The 19,726-nt window shown below is 38.8% G+C and overlaps 1 protein-coding gene across 1 annotated transcript in view; it reads left to right on the top strand.

Annotated features, from left to right (window-relative positions):
• The first annotated feature begins 2,073 nt into the window (after positions 1–2,073).
• The window catches only part of ptpn9b (protein tyrosine phosphatase non-receptor type 9b), a 103,305-nt gene continuing 85,652 nt past the window's right edge, over positions 2,074–19,726 (top strand). The window contains exon 1 of the mRNA XM_039758227.1: positions 2,074–2,180. Within this exon, the coding sequence (XP_039614161.1) occupies positions 2,148–2,180 (33 nt within the window). The 5' untranslated portion in view covers positions 2,074–2,147. The remainder of the gene's footprint in view (positions 2,181–19,726) is intronic.

Genomic DNA, 19,726 nt, shown 5'->3' with positions numbered 1-19,726 from the left:
CCGCAGTTAAAAAAGTAATGTATAGCAAAATTAAACATAAACCAGCAGGTGGGTACAGTACACCGTGCAGGGCATGTAGGACCAGTTTACTAGGAGTTCAGTGACCTTATGGCCTGGGGGGAAGAAGCTGTTCCCAAAGCAGGTGGAGCAAATGGAGAGGCTCTGGATCGGTAGTGCTTACCAGAAGGCAGAAGTGCAGACAGGAGATGAGCTGGAAAGCTGTCATGAGAGATGATGGTGTCAGCTCTCTTGAGATATCTGGTTGAGTAGATTTGTCTGAAGTGATGGAAGGTCAGCCCCAATAATTTTACAAGCTGTATGGACAGTTCTTTGGGGGAGTTTGTGACTGTGAGAAGTCAGGTTAGCAAACTACACTGTGACAAGCATTTCATGTCATTTTCCAACCTGTTTAATCCAGATCAAGGATTGAGGGTTGTTGTGTTGGAGCCTTGCACAGGGCACAAAGTAGGAACAAACCCTGGACAGCGCACTAGTCCATTCTGGGGTAAACACACACACACCAGACCCACACTAGGGTTAATTTAGCATCATCACTTCACTTAACATGAATGGCATCCTCTTTTTATATTCTTGACCTGAGCCCCCAAAAATTTGCCACTGCCTCACCCGATCATTCACATGGTTTCATCATATTTATAGCATATAGATTATGTCATTTATGCACCTCAGAAGACCTCTTTACAGGCTCAGTCCATTTATGTTTTAACCTACCTAGGAGGAGAGGCGTGCTATCACTAACATTGTAATCTCCTTCTTTGTCTACAGTACAGAGATGCCGCCCAGTGAGGGTAAACTGACCCTGTCCATTCAGCCACCATAAAAACTCGGGCCTCCTAAAAGGAGGCATCATTACTGGCTTGAGTGACCTACCGCACGGAGCTCCTCTAGCGATCTGATCTTGGCTATCCAGGCCGGTCTTTAGTCTGGAATACCCGGCATCCCCGAATGATTACCCAAGAGTGTTTACTTTTTGTTATGTCTGCGGACAATAAACGGGACGACCCGGTTGGCACCCCAGATTGTCTCAAGTAGTGCAGCTGTCATTCCTGCCCCGACCACAATGGATTAAAACTAAACGGACACTTTATAGTTTTCTATTACTGTATTGCACACGGCGTACTCTTTTCTGCTTAGCTGTGAGCTCCGCAAAACATCGGCATACCGATATGTGTGCATCTTGCTTTTTGACACCCAGTCCTACTAGGATAATAATAAAGTATTTCTACTTCAATAAAACAAATATTGCGTCAGATTCCTCGTTATTTTTAAAAATAACTGGACTGCGGTAACGCACGTTACTTTTAGCGCGTTAACCTCAGCTCCCGAGATTGTCTTGCTGGGCTTAGTACTTCACGTTGAGCTCATCAACATAATGATTTATCAAATACTGAGACAGATTATTTCCAGCAGGCGAATGAATAATGCGAGCACCCGAGCAAATATTTGCCTCGGGAAATTTACCTGCTGGACGCCTCTATACGTGGCTGCTGAAAGTTAACACGTGAGCAGATGAACAGTGCGATTTAACTTTTTACTTTGTAGTAAATTTGCCAACCTCTATGAAGACAAGTTTTCATTTTGTGATGGGGTATTCAGTGTAGATTGATAGGCAAAACTACACATGTATCCATTTCAAATTAAATGTACATCACAAGAAAGTAAATCAAGGAGTCTGAATACTTTCTGAATCCACTGTACTGTATATCCCCAAATACGAAACATTCAAATTTTAACATCCAAGTAAGACATGAGATTTCAAAACGATATTTGTTTTAAAATCACAAGAAAAACAAAAAATGAATAGAATAAATATAAATATTTTAAAAAATTGAAAGAAACAATACTTTGAATATTTGTCAATGGCATTCATGGTAATTTTTAACTGTAGAAAATAAAGCCGCCTTTAGAAACATCTGGCTGCAGGAGGGGCCTGACAGCGCGTGTTTTCGTGCGTGGCCGCCTTCATATTTAAGAGAACAGCCCAGCCCATTTCTATAAGCCCCGCCCTTACCGGTTAAACCAATGCACTCCCACGGTGCCTCCCGTCAGACTCGTCTGTACTCCGTTCATTCAAAACGAGGCGTGGGGCGGAGCCAGGGCAGTGCTGCTTCTGCTGCAAGTCCAAGATGGCGGAGGGTCTGACAGCCCAGGAGCAGCTGGTAAGAGTGCTATGGGGCCATTTCTTGCATATTTTTTTTTAATTTTTTTAAATATTATTGCAAAAGCTTTTTATTTTTTTGTGCGATAGGTTTATGCAACTAGGGCCCAGAAGCATTGATGCCAGGTGGCTTTTGAATTAGAAGAGTGGTCGGGAACTGGACCAGTGCTGCGATAGTAAAGTGGGAGGGTAGAGTGGAGCAGGCCCGATCCGTATTTACGTCAAGAGTTTTACATTTTTTTTTCCTCATTTGGTTTTCACCTAAATAATGGGTGCAGGATTATTGGAAGTGTGATATGTGATGTTAGTCGATGATGGAATAGACGAAGTTGTCTTGGCCTTAACTTCTTTTCTGGCCCAAATCGTTCGAAAGCCTTCGGTGTTTTCAGAGAACTTCAACCCGTACGCATCTTCTCTCCCTCACTTAATAGAGACGTGTCATTTATTTCTGCTTTATTAGCAACCTCGTTTACTGAACATCAAGGTTAAAATAAAAAAAGAGTGCTGACCCGCCAAGTAATGTAGTGTGTCTGAATCAAACGGTGAAAAGCGTGTGTTCGGGCTCTTTCGCGAACTTTCACCAAGTTTTTTTTTCCCATTCCTAGAAAAAATAACGGCGCTACACTTCTGGTTTAATATTCTCTGTCCTATGGTTGCTACATCTGTCTGGAATGTAGGATTTCTTTTGCTGGTACTTTATTAGCTTATATGTCCGCAGATAAGTGGTATTGTCTCAGATTTAGCATCGTTCTGTCTTTTTGCATCGTGTCTTTAAAAGTCCGTTAACTGAACATTCAGGTAATCCAAGTCCTTAAACACTTAATATTAGATTTATTGTTACTCTTAATCGGGTCGATCCTCATTGATATCGCATGTGTGTACTATTTAAATAAGACGGCAATCTGGTGAAACTTTTCTGTACGTACTATATCATGTAGCGTAATTTTTAAAAATTGAATTAAAATTATATGAGAAGGGTATGCGTCACGTCTCTTCTGTCGCCTCCGAGCATGGATTTTGATTTGAGTTCTTTCATTTTCAAGTACTTATTAATCCAAGGCGATTTACATAATTTCAGATACGAAATGGTTACTTTTTTTGTGTTTTTTATTTTCAGTTGCAGCACAGGCAGTTTTAGTGACTTGCTTATGTTCACACGGTGTCGGTGGCAGGATTTGAGCGCACAACCTCAGGGTTTTTAAGTATAAATTATTAACCACCACGCCACACTACCCGCATATAAGCATTTCTTACTTTGCATGCTCGTGTCATGTCATATGTTAAGTCATTATTGAAAACTTCAAGCTGAATTGCAGGCAGAGAACTTGTACAGTTATGGTCTCAACTTTTTTTTTTTTTTTATGGTCTGTTTTTGTCATGCACCTGCCACTGGTTAGACAGTAATACGTGATTGTATATGGTTAGCAATATTCAGGTAAAAGACTTGTAGGTAGTGGAAATATTACAAAATATGTAGTAGTTTGTTTTTTTCTACAGCTATGAGTTTTACCTTGATTAGTGACAGTTAAATGGGAGGCAATGATTGTGGGCCTGAGATGGACTAACGTAATCGTATACGGTGAGCTATTAATACAGTATTATGAAATGTACTTAGTAGTGTTTTGCTACAGCCGTGATGTTTTAGGTGGGTTAGTTACTGTAAAATGGTCTGGAATAATTGAGGGCCTGTGAAGGACTATCTGCCTTGCCCCCAGTGATGTCATGATAGGCTGAACCTGAGCCTCAGTAACCCAGACCTGAATTAAGTGGGTTTGAGACTGTACTATTATTGTTATTATTGAATGTATGATGTCTATCCGGGTGGCACAGTGGTAGCACTGCTGCCTCTCAGTAATTAGACCTGGGTTCACTTCCCGGGTCCTGGAGTTTGCATGTTCTCCCCTTGTCTGCTTGGGTTTCCTCCCTCAAAAAAAAAGACATGCAGGTGTGATGCATTGGAGATTCTAAATTGTCCCTAGTGTGTGCCCTGCGGTGGGCTGGCGCCCTGCCTGGGGGTTGTTTCCTGCCTTGTGCCCTGTGTTGGCTGGGATTGGCTCCAGCAGACCCCCGTGACCCTGTGTTAGGATATAGCGGGTTGGATGATGGATGGATGCTATCCACTGTGAAGTTATGATTTGAAGTACCTTCCAGGGTATGTCTTGCCGTGCATCTGCCACGGTTCATGCAGTAATATGTGATTGGATATAGTGAACTATATTCAGGCTAAGACATATAAATAGTGGAGGTATTATGAAATGTATGTACAACAACAACATTTATTTATATAGCACATTTTCATACAAAAAGTAGCTCAAAGTGCTTTACATAATGAAGAATAGAAAAATAAGACACAGTAAGAAAGTAAAATAAGTCGACATTAACATAGAATAAGAGTAAGGTCCAATGGCCAAGGTGGACAGAAGAAACAAAAAAAAACTCCAGACGGCTGGAGAAAAAAATAAAATCTGTAGGGATTCCAGACCATTAGACTGCCCAGTCCCCTCTGGGCAGAAGTGTAGTAGTGTATTGCTACAGCTGCGTGTTTTAGGTTGATCAGCCAATGTAAAATGGTCTGGAATGATTCTGGGCCTGTCATGGACTACCTGTCTTGCCCCCAGGGATGTCAGGATAGGCTGAACCTGAGCCACTGTAACCCAGAAATGAATTAAGTGGGTTTGAGACTGTATTATTATTATTATTATTATTATTGAATGTGTGATGTCCATCTACTGTGCAGTTATGTTTTGAAGTCCCTTCCAGGTTTATGTCTTGCTGTGCATCTGTCACCATTCATGCTGTAATATCTGATTGGATATAGTGAACTATATTCAGGCTAAGACTTATAAATAGTGGAGGTATTACGAAATGTATGTAGTAGTGTATTGCTGCAGCTGTGAGTTTAAGGTTAATTAACCACTGTAAAATGGTCCGGAGTGATTGTAGGGCTGTGATAGACTGCCTGCCTTACCCCTGATGCTGGCAGGATCGGCTGAATCCAACCCACTGTGGCCCAGGGCTGGATTAAGTGCATTTGAGAATATTATTTTATTATTTATTATTGAATGTGGATGAATATTTTAATCGGTAAAATGGTCTGTAATGATTGTGACCTATGATGAACTGCCTACATTACCCTGATGTAGTCCGGATAGGCGTAAGCCCACCCTCTGTAATCCATTATGTCTGTTTGATAATATTTTATTATTATCATTGATATTGAATGTGGATTAATATTTTACACACATCGACTGCAAATTGCTTTACTGGACAATTATCTAACGTTTCTTCCATTGTCGGTTCTTGATGTGCATCTGTCACTGTTTAGGAATTAATTTGTTTTCTGAAAAATTATATTACAAAAGAACATAGTAGTGTTTTGCTGACTGATTAACAACTGTAAAAGGGTCTGTAATGATTGTGGGCCTATGGTGAACTGCCTGCATTACCCTGATGTAGGCAGGATTGGTTTAAGCCCACCCTCTGTAACCCAGAATTGGATTATGGGGGTTAGAGAATGTTGTATTATTATTATTCTTGAATGTGGATGAATATGTGATATGTATTGACTATAAATTGGTCCAATATATCAATCAATCAATCAACATTTATATAGCACATATTCATACAAAAAAAATGTAGCTCAAAGTGCTTTACAAAATGAATAGAAAAATAGAAGACACAATAAAAAATAAACATAAGTCAACATTAATTAACATAGAATAAGAGTAAGGTCTGATGGCCAGGGTGGACAGAAAAACAAAAAACTCCAAAGGCTGGAGAAAAAAATAAAATCTGTAGGGGTTCCAGACCAAGAGACCGCCCAGTCTCCTCTGGGCAATCTACCTAACATTAGTCAAACAGTCCTCTTTGTATTTAGGGTTTTTGTATTTAGATTTTATTTTTTTTTATTTTATTTTTTATTTTTTCTCCAGCCGTCTGGAGTTTTTTTGTTTCTGTCCCCTGGCCATTGAACCTTACTCTTATTCGATGTTAATGTTGATTTATTTTGTTTTATAATTGTGTCTTTCATTTTTCTATTCTTTAATATGTAAAGCACTTTGAGCTACTGTTTGTATGAAAATGTGCTATAGAAATAAATGTTGTTGTTTTCATGGAAGGACCTGATGATGATGGTCACGTAGACTTCTGGCTTTCAGTCCATCAATGTTGGTGCCTCATGATGCTTTGAGTAGGTGGTGGTGGAGCAGGCTGCCACCACAAAGAAACCGGAAAAAGAAACAGAAGAGAGAGTTGGGGTCAGTATGGATTTTGGAGCCACTGTGAATAGTTATTATGATATAGCATGCAGGTAGGGTCCTAATTCTGATCCTGGAGGGACACTGTGGCTCCCATTTTTCATTCTAGCCATTTCCGTCATTAGTGGCTATTTATTGCCGGTAACTAGTTTCTTCTGCCTTGATTTTTAAATGCTTTTCAAGACTCTGATCCCTTGGGGCAGGGATGGGCAGATTCAGTCCTGGAGGGCCACAGTGGCTGCTGGTTTTTGCTCCAACCCAGTTGCTTAATAAGAAGCACTTATTGTTCAAGTAACACTTCTGCTTCACTTCAGTTGTCTTGCTTGTTAAGATTTTGAACCCATATTGTTTTTTTTTTTAGTCTTAAACAGCTGTAGTCTTGGTTTTTAATTGCTCCTTATTAGCAATAAGAAGCAAATGACAAAAGAAACCAGCATTTCTCCATTTAGCTTGTTACCATTTACACCTGTGTGTATTTATCATGCACTGTTGGGTTTAATAAAATACTTGGAAGGAAAGTGAAGAGAAAAAAGTGAAGCACTGAGAATAAATCATCTGTTTTTAGACTTCAAATCATTTGGATGATATCCTTAGAAAGGAGAAGAAAATCTAGGATATGAGAATGACCTGACATAGCAGAGTTAAAGCACTAACAAACCATGAAATTAAATTATTGACAAGGATTGCTTTCTAATTAAGCAAGTGGGTTGGAAGAAAAACCTGCAACCACTGCTGCCCTTTAGGACTGAATCTGCCCACCCGTGCCTTAGGGTGTACTCACACAGGAAAGTCATTCCGTGCCCGAGTTCGTTTGTCCACATTTAACCCCACAAAGTCTAGTTCAGGGGTGGGCAATGTCGGTCCTGGAGGGCCACAGTGGCTGCAGGTTTTTGTTCCAGCCCAGTTTCTTAATGAGTAGTCAATTATTGCTGAGGAAGCCCTTATTGCTTAAGTGACATTTTGATGCTTCATTTTAGTGGTCTCTCTTGTTAAGGTTCCCCACCCTTAATTGCTTATTTCAATCTTAAACGACTGCATTCAGTGTTTTAATGGCTCCTTATCAGCAATAAGATTTAAATGACAAAGCAGCCAGAAGTTCTCCATCTAGATTGTTTCCATTTATATTTGTGTGTGTGTGTGTTCATTCTGCACTGTTTGATTTAATAAAAATCTTAATAGAAAAATGTGACAGACTGAAAATTTGTTTTAGGCGCAAAAATAATTTTGGATGATATCATTGGAAAGGAAAAAAAATCTATTGATATAAGAACCTTGCATTGCAGAGTAACAAGTCGTAAGATTAAATAAGTTCTGAGATTGGCAAGTAATTGTTTTCTAATTAAACAACTGGGTTGGAATGAACCTGTAGCCACTGCAGCTCTCCAGGACTGACATTGCCCACCCCTGGTGTAGTTCATTTGACTAGTGTGATGGAGTCTGTACCGGGCCAGTTGTACTGTGCCCTGGCCTGCTTGGAAGAGGTGGGCCTGAGCACGATTCAGTAGCATTCAGGAACTGTGTGATCGCTAAGTGTGCTTGAGCACGGAAAAGCCGACATGATGTCAATGATGAGACAAGTCAAACAGTGCAATTATCATTTCATTCAATATCTTTTGAGTTAAAAATAGGTGTTTACTTGCACCTTGCACATGAGCGAGAATTTTAGTTGGCAAGAAAAGCTGCCAATTCCTCCCTTAACATTGTCACTATAAAAATCTTTTTGGACGTGCAGCACGATTAACAGCAAAATGTTGCGCTGCATAGTCAATAAATCTGTAAGAGGGTAGAGCGTTATCCCAGAATGTTAATAAATCTGTAAGAGGGTAGAGCGTTATCCCAGAATGTTAAGCGCATTGTGAGTGCAGGCTAGTGGGGGAGTAGGAAGGGGTGGACAGCCGCACTTGGACACGATACAAACAAATGTGCGTAGTGTGAGTACACCCTCAGTTGTTTTATTTTCCTTAATTAGCAGCAGAACAATAACAACATACAAAACCATGAACAGCTAATCTGTGCCCATCAATAAAGAAGGGTGAAGGTCTCAGTAATGTTGATCTGCTCAGGTCCATGAAACATTTTGGCAGTGCTCTTAGAAAAAAGAAAATCAATAGTTTTGGAAATGTCTGTTGTGGCAGAATGAGAGCACCAACAAACCACAAAATTAAATATTGGGCTTAATTAACAACAAAAACCAACTTCTAAATAAACTGGCTGGAGTGATATTGGTTAAAGGTTGAGGCCCAGAATTTGCTGGTCATCAATTGGCTCTCTTGACATGAGAGAAAGAAGCGATTTTTGGTGGACATGGCAAAACAAGGCAGTAAATAATGAAGGGGAAATAAGTCCATTAACAGCAGAAATTTGTCACTGACTAAGAAAGTGTCAGGAAGGAAAACCTGTAGCCACTCTGGCCCTCCAGGATCTGAGTTGGGTACCTCTTGTTTTAGACAGTAACGTGATCATATATTGAGGTATAATCAGGCAGAAGGCTTATGAACACTGGTAATCTTACAAAATATACTTTTGTTAGAGCTGTGAGGTTTAATTTAACGACTGTAAAAAAAGGTCTGGAATGATTGTGGAACTGCCATTGACTGCCTGCCTTGTCCTCAATGCTGTCAGGATAGGTTGAACCCCCTTCCCCTGTAAACCAGAAATGGATTAAGTGGGTTTCAGAATGTTGTTTTATTATTTTTGACAGTGGATGAATGTGTGTAAATTGGTCTAGTATCATTTTGCAGATGTGTGTGAGGATGCTGCGCAATGCGGGTGGTGCCCCCTTGCCATGTTGGTTTCAGCATTGCACCTTATGCTACCAGAGTAGGATTTAAGCATCTGTAAGCTCTTAAGACTGTATTTTGTTTACATTTATTTGCAGAATAATCAACAGCTGCATTTTATCTAGTGGCTTTCACTGTGCTACTTTGGTGTTTTAATGATTTTATTAACATTGCAGTACTTTGAAGAAATGATCGAAAAGAAGTGAAGGAATATTGTTTCTACTCATATAGAATGAAAATAGTTGGAAGTCAACATATTCTGCTGTGTGATGCAATCTTAAATGTCTTGTTAAATTGGTAGTGTTCAGCTTTTTAGCTTTAGTTCCATCATGGATGACTTTTTTCCTGGCGCATGATGCAGTTACTGTATATTTTATTTTCACACACTTTAACACTATAATTACCAGAGCCTACGAAAAAACTCGTTGATCCGTCTCACCTTGATTGGTAATCAAAACTTCACGGGTTTGATCCCGGATGAGTCCGTTTTGAGAAGTGAGCTGCTCTTATTCTTACTATTTTAGAATAAAAACAGACATTTGATTCCAGTCTGTAACAGCTGGTGTAATTTACGATACTTGTAAAGGTTAGCTTTGTTTTTTTTTTTAATTCAGTTTTATTCTCTCAGCTGCGTTCACGATCCCACTCCTAAACCCCCACCCCCTTGCGTTTGACACTGCTCTTTTCACATAGATGCGCTATAACAAAGGTGAACTCGGATCATAATGCGGTTCTAGATCGGAGCAAGAATGCACTTTTGCCATCGCTGTACTTTGTGTGTGTGTGTGTGTATATATGTACATGGGAAGCTCTGCACTCTACTTGTGACTTTACGCTGTAGGAAGTAAGTGAATAAATAAAGGTAAATAACATTCGATCTGGCTCTAACATACAAAGTGCAGTGACGGCAGCTTCCACCTGCAGCTATAGACTGTTCAGTACGCAAGTGACTCTCTATGCTAGTCTTTAGATCTGGACATTGTATGTGCCCCAAAAAAAGTGTTAACTGCATTCTCGTACCATTGCTTGCATACTAAAGTGTCAGCAGGCATTTTTTCTGGCATTACATGTCTTTTTTGAGCATGCTCTCTGCAGTCTGCTTGTGACTTTACGCTGCAGGAAGTAAGTAAATAACTCAAGGTAAATAAAATTCGATCTGACATTTATGTAAGTAACATATAAATGTTAATGTTTTGGGCAAATGCATCGTCCTTACATACACCATCCTTTGTATGTAAGAGCAGCAGTCATTTCTGTTGGAGTTCTCAGCCCTTTACGTTTGTCTCTCTCAAGGCGCTAAAGGAGACTTTTAACGTTCCTCTTGTCTGCATTTCTTTGCACAGCAGCCATTCTTTCTTTTTTTTTTTTTGTACACTTGCTTCACCTGCATGAAGGAACGTTAGGAACATCATCAACATTTATTTATATAGCACATTTTCATACAAATAATGTTGCTCAAAGTGCTTTACTTGATGAAGAAAAGAGAACTAAAAGACAAAGTAAGAATTAGAATAAGACAACACTAATTAACATAGAATAAGAGTAAGGTCTGATGGCCAGGGTGGACAGAAAAAACAAACAAAAAAAAACTCCAGACGGCTGGAGAGAAAAAACAAAATCTGCAGGGGTTCCAGGCCACAGGACCGCCCAGTCCCCTCTGGGCATTCTACCTAACATACATGAAACAGTTCTCTTTGTAGTTAGGGTAGATCCAGATCAAAGGAAGTACAGTTGTAGGCATGTACACGGTTTACATATTTTAATCATAAAATAGGCTAGCATTTGGCAAGTAATAATCCAATCAGCCAGTTGCACATAATGAGAAAAAAAAACCAAGGTTGATATTCTTGGCGACCACGGGTTAAAAGTATTGGCCTCAAAATGGATGCCAGTGACAACCTGGCCTCTGCTAATGTTGAGCCCTGTACAATATAAAGTTCCAAAGCTGGTAAAAAAAATTAAAACAAATTAGCTATGGTAATGAATATTAATACATTAACATCACATCTGAATAAAACTAAAAAAATGAGCCTGTGCACTACCATTCAGAAGTCTGGACACACCAAGAAATTTTCATGTTTTTAATAGAAATTGATACGTTATTAAGATATCACTAAATTGATTTAAAAATAGAGCAAAGACATTACTAGTGTTGCTAAATCAGTGCTCTTTTTTCTTTCTTTCTTATTTACATAGAACTGCAAAGCCCCACTTTCAGCAGCCATTCATTCTGTGTAATCTAATGGTCAACTCCCTTATGTTATCCTTAATTAGTCATTTTAAATGCTGATTGGTTATTAGAGAAGCCTTTTAAATTGCAGTAGCACTGCTGAGACCTGCTATTTGGTTCATTTGGGTTGCAGAGTGCTGGCATTCCTAAAGTTCAATTCAAAAGTGGCAAAATCAAAGGGCTTTCTCAAGAAACACGTTCAGTGTATTATTTTTCCCCCCCCAATAGATTGCCAAGAAACTGATGGTTTCTTAGAAAGTTTTCTATAACACTTTTGAGAGAAGAGGGCAAAATGAACCTAACCAGTTTTGGAAAATAAAGGGAAGGCCCAGTTACACAAACTGCAAAGGAGGCATTGTTTGAGAAACAAATGTCTTACAGGTCCTCAGTTGGCTTCTCCCTTAAGTTCATGCCAAATAGCAGTGTGATCTGCAGCAGAGAAAAGACGATCCTGAGATGCCAACCCCATAATATGCTCTTTCAGTCCAATGTCTGTTCTCTTTTTGCCCATTTTACACTTTTTATTTTCCAGTTTCAGATCTGGCTTTTTCTTGGAAACTCTGTCTCTCTGGCTAGCATCCTGGAATCATTTTTTTGTAGATTCAAATAACACTGGTATTTGAGGTGTAGTTAAGGAAGAAGCCAGCTGAGGACCTGTAAGTCGTTTGTTTCTGATGTCTTTCATCCTCTTGCTCAGTTGTACATCTGTGCTTTCTCAATTCAGTTTGTCCTCTTCTCTCAAGACAGTAATAGACACCTTTGTATGAAGTCCTCATTACAGAAGTCATATGGAATAACCTTCATTAAGTAAAATAACACTATATCAACGTGTTTCTTGAGAAAGTCGTTTTCACATTAGCCACTTTTGAACCCAGAACTGAACTTTATGAATGTGAGCACCTTGCAATCCAAGTGAACAGAATAACCGGTTTCAGCAGTGCTAATGCAATTACGTAAGTTGAGGTTTCTGTCAAAACCGTTTAGCATTTGTATCTGACAAAGGATAAGCTAAGGAAGTTTATCATTAAGATACTGGAAAAAAAATAGCTGCTGGAGCTGTGGAGTCCTATGAAAACTCAGTCATTCCAAGCATGAATAGCAATTAGCAATACTAGTATTGGCTGCATTTTTAAATCGGTTTAAGGGTATCTAGTGTGACAAGGTGCTGTATAAACGCCTGACTCGAGACAGATGGACATGGTAAGCACGTATAAAATAAATAAACGCTTATTGTTCTTCACCTTTGGGGTACGTCTTCCCCGTAATCCCCACAGGCACAACATAGTCCCAAAGTGTACAAATTAAGCACTTAAAACACGCCACACTCCTCTCTTTTGGTACCACCACTCCTCCTCCTGATTCTGGCCAATGAGTGGTGGCTGCTGGCTCCTTTTATTAGGTACCCGGAAGTGCTCCAGATGCTTGATTGCTGACATCCGACTGCATTTCCAGGTGTGGCGAAACTAGTGCCCAAAAGGCGTTAGCAGCTCCTGCTGCAGCACCCCCTGGCGGCACCTGTGCAACCCAACAGGGCTGCACCAAACTCCAACCCCCATGATGCCCTGTGGGAGTCCGAGGCACTGCTGCAACCCTGGGAGGCTGCCAGGGGTGAGATACTGGGTTTCCCATGCCTGGAACATATGCTGCAGGGGCGCCCGGCCAGGCGTGGGCCCTGGCCATCCATCACACTAGATGAGATAAAAAAAAAAAAAAAATGTAAATTTCTGTATGAGTCCAGACGTTTTGGCTTTTTGGCATACATGTATTTATAGCACAACATGGCCAGTAAATGTAGGGTGGAATGGAAAAACAGGCTTTTCATTTAATAAACTAGTGATAGCAGAAATAGTGTTAAACAACCAAATACAAAGCTTATTTAGAACATAGTGCTGATTGTGTAATGAGAGAAACTCCCCATACCCAAGCCTTTTTATAGTAACCTTTCCATTGTACTGTATTTATCTAGAGAAGCCTGAAGTGACGTGTAATAATTCCAGCTTTACGAGTACTTCTTTGATTAGGGGCGAATACCACTTAACACCCAGTTCAAAGCAGGTTTGTCATTCTTAACATATTAATATTTCAGCATTTGGTTCTACTTCATCTAGCGGATGCCAGTTTTGAGTGTGGTTTCTGTTATAGTGTTCTGTGCTCTTTAATATATTCTGTGGAATGTTGCTGAGTAAGATGCCCAAAATCAAAAGGGGAAGTTCATTACGATAATGTCAGATTTCTCAGAAGCAAGCAACAAATTCTTATTTCAGTAAGTAACTGAATTTGTAGGCGGATCTGAGGGGAACTCCAATTATTTTTTTTTAGTTATTTTTTTTTTTTTTTTGCTTTTGAGACAAAAATATAAATAATCAAGAGCTCGTGTTAACTTTGGAATCTGTTCTAGCCCTAGAAAGGTTTACTGTTGGTAAGAGCATCTTAATGTTTGGATAACATCTTGTAGCAGAGCTTACCCCCCATTATCTCTCTTTATTGTTTCATCAGATTTTAAAGAGGTAAAGTCAAATGCAGCAAAAAATAAAAAGTGTAAGCAGGAACTATGTGATGAAATTTAAAAAGAGGTAAATACAAAGTAGTTCAGGTATTTATAAAAGCAAGTAAACTCCCCAATTTAAAGCCAGATTTAGGACTATTAACTTACTGCAGACCTCATTGTAAGTTTGAGTCATTCAGTCTCTTGGATTGTATTGGAGATTGTTTGTCCCATTTTTCTTTTTAAAACTGTTTGAGCTCATCTATGTTTGGCATTGTTCTTTCAGGTACATTTGTCCTTAAGTCTGGCTAGAGCATCTCGTTGGAATTTTAGATTTTGACCTGGTCCTTCAAAAACCTTAGATGTTGGTTTAACAGCATTATCCTATTTAATAATAAATTTTTGGCCAAAATGATTAATGACTTCACATTTTGTTCTGGATTTATAGTGACTCAGTGACTAGGAAGTATCCAGGTTCTGTGGGTGTAAAAAAATAAATAAAAAAAATCTTATCACCAACCCTCATGTTTGATGGTTGGCATGAGGTACTACAGTGATTGATCATATTTGGCTTTTATAAAACATGGTGTTGTTCATAATGATTAAACAGCCGCACATTAATCATATGTGTCTATTGTGTATTTGTCCTAGACTGGTGGTTTGTTAAGATGTGACTTTGTAAACCTGAGCTAAGCTCTGATATTCTTATTTGCCAATAAAGTGCTTTTCCTATGCTACCATTCCATGTAAGAAATGCATGTTCATTGCAAAATCATAAACTTTCAAGTCAAGTTGGGGGGCAAGCACTGGTACAGTGCCTCATGGCCGTAGTGCCATAACTGACAGTCCCTCACAAAGCAGGTAATGTGCCTCATTCGGGACTCATTGAGCAACCGCTCATTTGACATAGTCATGCCAACGGTACCCAAGGATTTTCTGGAGAGACACAGTACCAAAGGAGTCCAGTCTTTGTCTCAGGTCACTGGATGGCATCCATGTCTCGCAACCGTATAGCAAGACGGGAAGCACCAGGGCTCTAAAGACTTGGACCTTCATTCTTTTGCATAAATATTGGGAGCGCCACACACCCCTTTCCAGCGACCTCATGACCCCCCATGCTCTCCCAGCCTGTCTACTGACTTCATAGGAAGAGTCATCAGAGACATGAATGTCACTGTCAAGGTAAACTGTGACATGTTGCAATTCATTGTGAATCTTTAAGGGAACTCCACTTCTGGGAAGATTGACAGCTGTCTTGAGTATTCTCTATTTGTGAATAATAACTTATCACTGTTGAATGATGCATTTAAAAATGTGTGTGAATGGTCTTCTGTAACCTTTCGCAGAATGAACAGATAGAACTGCTTCTTTGAGATCAGTGCTTCCCAAACTTGGTCCTGGGGACCCACTGAGGCTGCTGGTTTTTCTGGTTTTAATTGTAGCCCAATGAAGTGAGCTCTTATTTCCCAGTTTCTGTGTTTTGGAGTCAGTGGAGAAATAATAAAACTAGGTTTGGTAAATCTCTTCTCTCTATTATAAAAAAAAATCTTGGAAGGAGACGAGACATGATTTTCTCAGAGACACTTGTACACCCAGCGAGAAAGAGATTTAACCACACCCAGGGCTGGAAATAAAGGACAAAGAGTGGATGACAAAATAGAACATCGTAAAGAATTCAAAAAGAGACTTGTTGGTCGTCTAATTAGTGTTGCCATCAGGGAAAAAAGTAGTGTTTCTTCCCAATGAAGAGGCGTATCTGTGAGAATTAAAAGATTCCAAAAATGTTGGCATGATACACGTGCAGAGCAGGTTAGAGATAATGGAAGTACGAAAATTCAAAAGTTGCAAAAAAAAATAGTAAAGATCAAAATTAGCGCAAACGGAAATTATTACTCGGTGGAATAACGGAACAGCGAAAAGAGTTTGAATATATTGTTCTAATTTAAACTTTAAGTCAGAGACTTGTAGATTGTCTAATTCGTGATGCCAGCGAGAATTAAAAGATTCAAAAAATATTGGTGCAGTATAACGTCCCAGGAGACGGAGACTTTTAACATGAGATTCTTTCAAGTCACGCCCTACTTACAACTATTTTCAAACAAGACCACGGTCATCTAACCTCGGTTGTGTGAATGCATTTGGCAGACACACTTCCTGCCCTTCCAGCTCTTATATATTTTATCAAGACAATACTTTTATACGTTCTAGATGACACATCAATGATGAAGCGAAGAAGAAAGAGCATGGACAAATATTCGAAAAAGTCATTTTATTCATTACAGAGATAGAAACGATATTCACTCACAGGCAGTTAGATGTTGTGTTGTCACGATGTAAGTCCAAACACGGAATCAAAATTCAATGCGAAAACACGGAATCAAAATTCAATGCGATCTTGAAGAAAAGTTAATTCCAAATATTGTGTTTACTAAAGTTTTTAAAGTAAAAGTGAAAATAATGCATATGTAGCAATTCCCATGAAAATAATCTCTTTAAATTGTATATCCGGTAAACCAAACCTGCGGGTGGGTGAGCGCTAAGCACTTATAAGGGGATAGTGTTTGTTTTTTTTTATATATATGTATATATAACTCTTAACAGTTTTCAGCGTGATTTGCATTCTGCTTTTCCAGGTGTTCGGATTTGTTTAATTTATTATCTATAGAGTGGACCACTTTATAGATAATATCTATAGATCTAGTTATGCAATTTTCATTACACTATAACTTAAGTTTATTACATAGAGAATTCACAAAAAATTCTTTTTGTTGCAGATAGATGGCAGCATCTGCCCTGCATTCCAAAATGTCGGGAAGACGGTTGGCAGTCGAACAGCTGGTGCGATGTGTTCGTCTTTTCATAATTGCATAATTAGATCTGGACCATCCTGTACTAATTAGTGGGTCTGTTCGCTAAAGTTATTGCAGCCTTTCATCATTCTCTGTTGTTTACCTGGCTGTCAGTTCTGTTTGCTTTAATTATCATTTATTAAGGTTCAATGAAGGGTGCAAACTGCACAAAAAAAAACAAAACAATAGGACTACAACAAAAGAGGGGTAAATGTTTAAATGCTAATTATTTCTAAATGCCTTATAAATGTAAAAATCATACTGCTATGCATTTCTAAAGGCAAAATAAGAGAATGGGGGAAAAAAGACCATTTAAATAAATGAGATCACTTCTTATCACTTATTGTGAATTTGGCTGGAATAAAAACTGCAGTCACAGTGGGTCCTCAGGTCCGAGTTTGGGAACCACTGCTTCAGACCGCACTGCCATAGGGTGTACTTTCGAACAGCGTGAAGGTGCTAGCACTTTAAATATTCATCAGCTAATAAAAAGCTCATCATATTGGGCTCAAATTACCTTTTTAACTGATAAGGAAGCAGAAAGTGTTTACTTCTGCTCAAATTACCTTTTTAACTGATAAGCAAGCAGAAAGTGTTTACTTATTTTCTAACATGTGCCTTGTAACTTGTTGACTATTTCCCATAGATCAAGATAAAGTGAAAATTTCTTCTGTGTTGTTCGTCACCTGAGGTTAGGTTAATTTTAAGACATAGTGGGGACTAGATGATTGGATGCACTGATATGTAAAAACCATAGAATTTAAAGAGTCCCTTGCTTCCTGTCTCGCATGACTCTGTGCAGAAGCAGGTAGTCCGTAGGCAGTGACACATCCTTTAGGAGCTATGACAGCAACCAGATGTTTCCTCTCATTATACATCTTCTTTGAGGAATGCATGTCCATTCTTCGCTTATAAATCTTCTTTCAACTGTTATAGATTTGCCTTTCTCTCGTGAACACATTGCTTCAGGTTAGCCCACAACATTCTAGTTTCATTTTGAACCCAGAGCTTGACTTAAACATTTTTAAAAACCCAAATCTCCTGCCATGTAGTCCTTTCCTTTCCTTAGTAGGTATGCCAACAAGTTTAGGATCGTTGTAATGCAGTTTTCCTGGAGAAAATATTTTTGACTTCAGCATACAGTCAGATGTTCTCATCTAGAATGTTGTGTATAACTTTTGAAATAATAGTTGCATCAGTCAAGTGTGAATTGTCCAGGAGTAGCACTTGTATTTGCAAGATATGATGTACAGTATAATGGTCATAAAGATTAAATGTTCATTCCAGAAGTTCTTCTGCAGATGAAAAATGATGTAAATGATCATTTGAATTTGTAATAGAAGAAAAATATAGTTTTTCTTCTCTTGGAAGCCTTTGCTGTTAAGCTTAATGTTATGGTATTCAATTAGCTGAACTTGAGGTTCTCTTGGTGTGCTGTGTGATAATTTCAGTGGCATCTACCAGTCTATGTAGAAAGATTGTTGGTTTTTAGTCTTATTGTATACTGAATTCTCCAATTTTATAACCTGTCTCTAGCAGATGAACACTTAACACTGTTGATTGTTAATAGGCTGCAGAGTAATTTTAGCTCTTGAGATTAAGTAATTTTTGACCTCTAGACTTAGAGGATTTAACTACTGTTGTCTTGCTTGATGACGCCATATGGTTCCGATCAGTGCGTCATTAGTCAATTTCATCTTCAAATGCGAGACGTTATACTAAGGAGGCGGAGACATGGCTCTATGTCTGATGTCATTTTCGCTTGACCTCGTGTGTATCCCTGTGTTCTGTGTGTAGCACGCAGCGAAATCCCAGCAAGCTCCAGCAGCATGCAGGGGCAGGCCTTTGTGCCATTTTTGCTGCAATGATACGTCAAGTATATAGCAGACTTGATGTAACCTACCCTAAGGTAACCTAACTTAGCATTAGCATAATACATGCTTCATATAAGTTAATAAATATTAATATAATAGTAATAATACATTAATATCAATATGAATACTGAAATAACTGCTTATGATGACATTTCAACACTGTTTGATTTTATTTATTGTATCTTGTCATTAAAATGTGATATTGTTAGTCAGTATGTTGTTAACTGTGTCATGACTGTACACTTAAATCTGACACTACAGTACTATTTGAATTCTAGATAAAAAGTGCTTTTACAATAGTTTTTTCCAGTTATACAGGGTGGTCCAGATCTAATTATGCAACTCTTAATGCATTGCAGGAAAACAATACAATTTCAGGTGATTGGCGGTACCAGTCCGGTCAAACATTTCGTTGATTTGGGAGATTGTGTCCCTATGCACTGCAGGCGGTCCAGATTCCTCCAACATCCTGCGCTGCACGTTGTTATAACATAATGAAAATTGCATAATTAGATCTGGACCACCCTATATTTGTAACTAGCATAGCCTTACTAGATATGCTTCTGATTTTTTTTTTTTTTTAATAGTTTGGGTTTCATCTCTCATTTGTGTTTCTAGTTAATGGGCTAGGCATTACTGTCTTTGTTTTGCTCAAATAAAGAAAAAAATGAAAGCAAGCAGCAGAAAATTAAAAGGAGACCCCTGCAAAATTTAAGGTGCAGTAACAAATCAGTATATCCCAAAAAGATACAGTGTATCCGAAAAGTATTGACAGCGCATCACTTTTTCCACATTTTGTTATGCTACAGCCTTATTCCAAAATGGATTAAATTCATTTTTTTCCTCAGAATTCTACACACAACACCCCATAATGACAATGTGAAAAAAAGTTTACTTGAGGTTTTTGCAAATTTATTAAAAATAAAAAAAACTGAGAAATCACATGTACATAAGTATTCACAGCCTTTGCTCAATACTTTGTCAATGCACCTTTGGCAGCAATTACACATCCTCAAGTCTTTTTGAATCTGATGCCACAAGCTTGGCACACCTATCCTTGGCCAGTTTCGCCC

The sequence above is a fragment of the Polypterus senegalus genome, chromosome 7, assembly GCF_016835505.1.
Source record: "Polypterus senegalus isolate Bchr_013 chromosome 7, ASM1683550v1, whole genome shotgun sequence".
In the NCBI taxonomy this organism is placed as follows: Eukaryota; Metazoa; Chordata; class Cladistia; order Polypteriformes; family Polypteridae; genus Polypterus; species Polypterus senegalus.
Note: the sequence above shows the minus strand (reverse complement) of the source record. Positions and strands in the feature narration are given on the sequence as shown.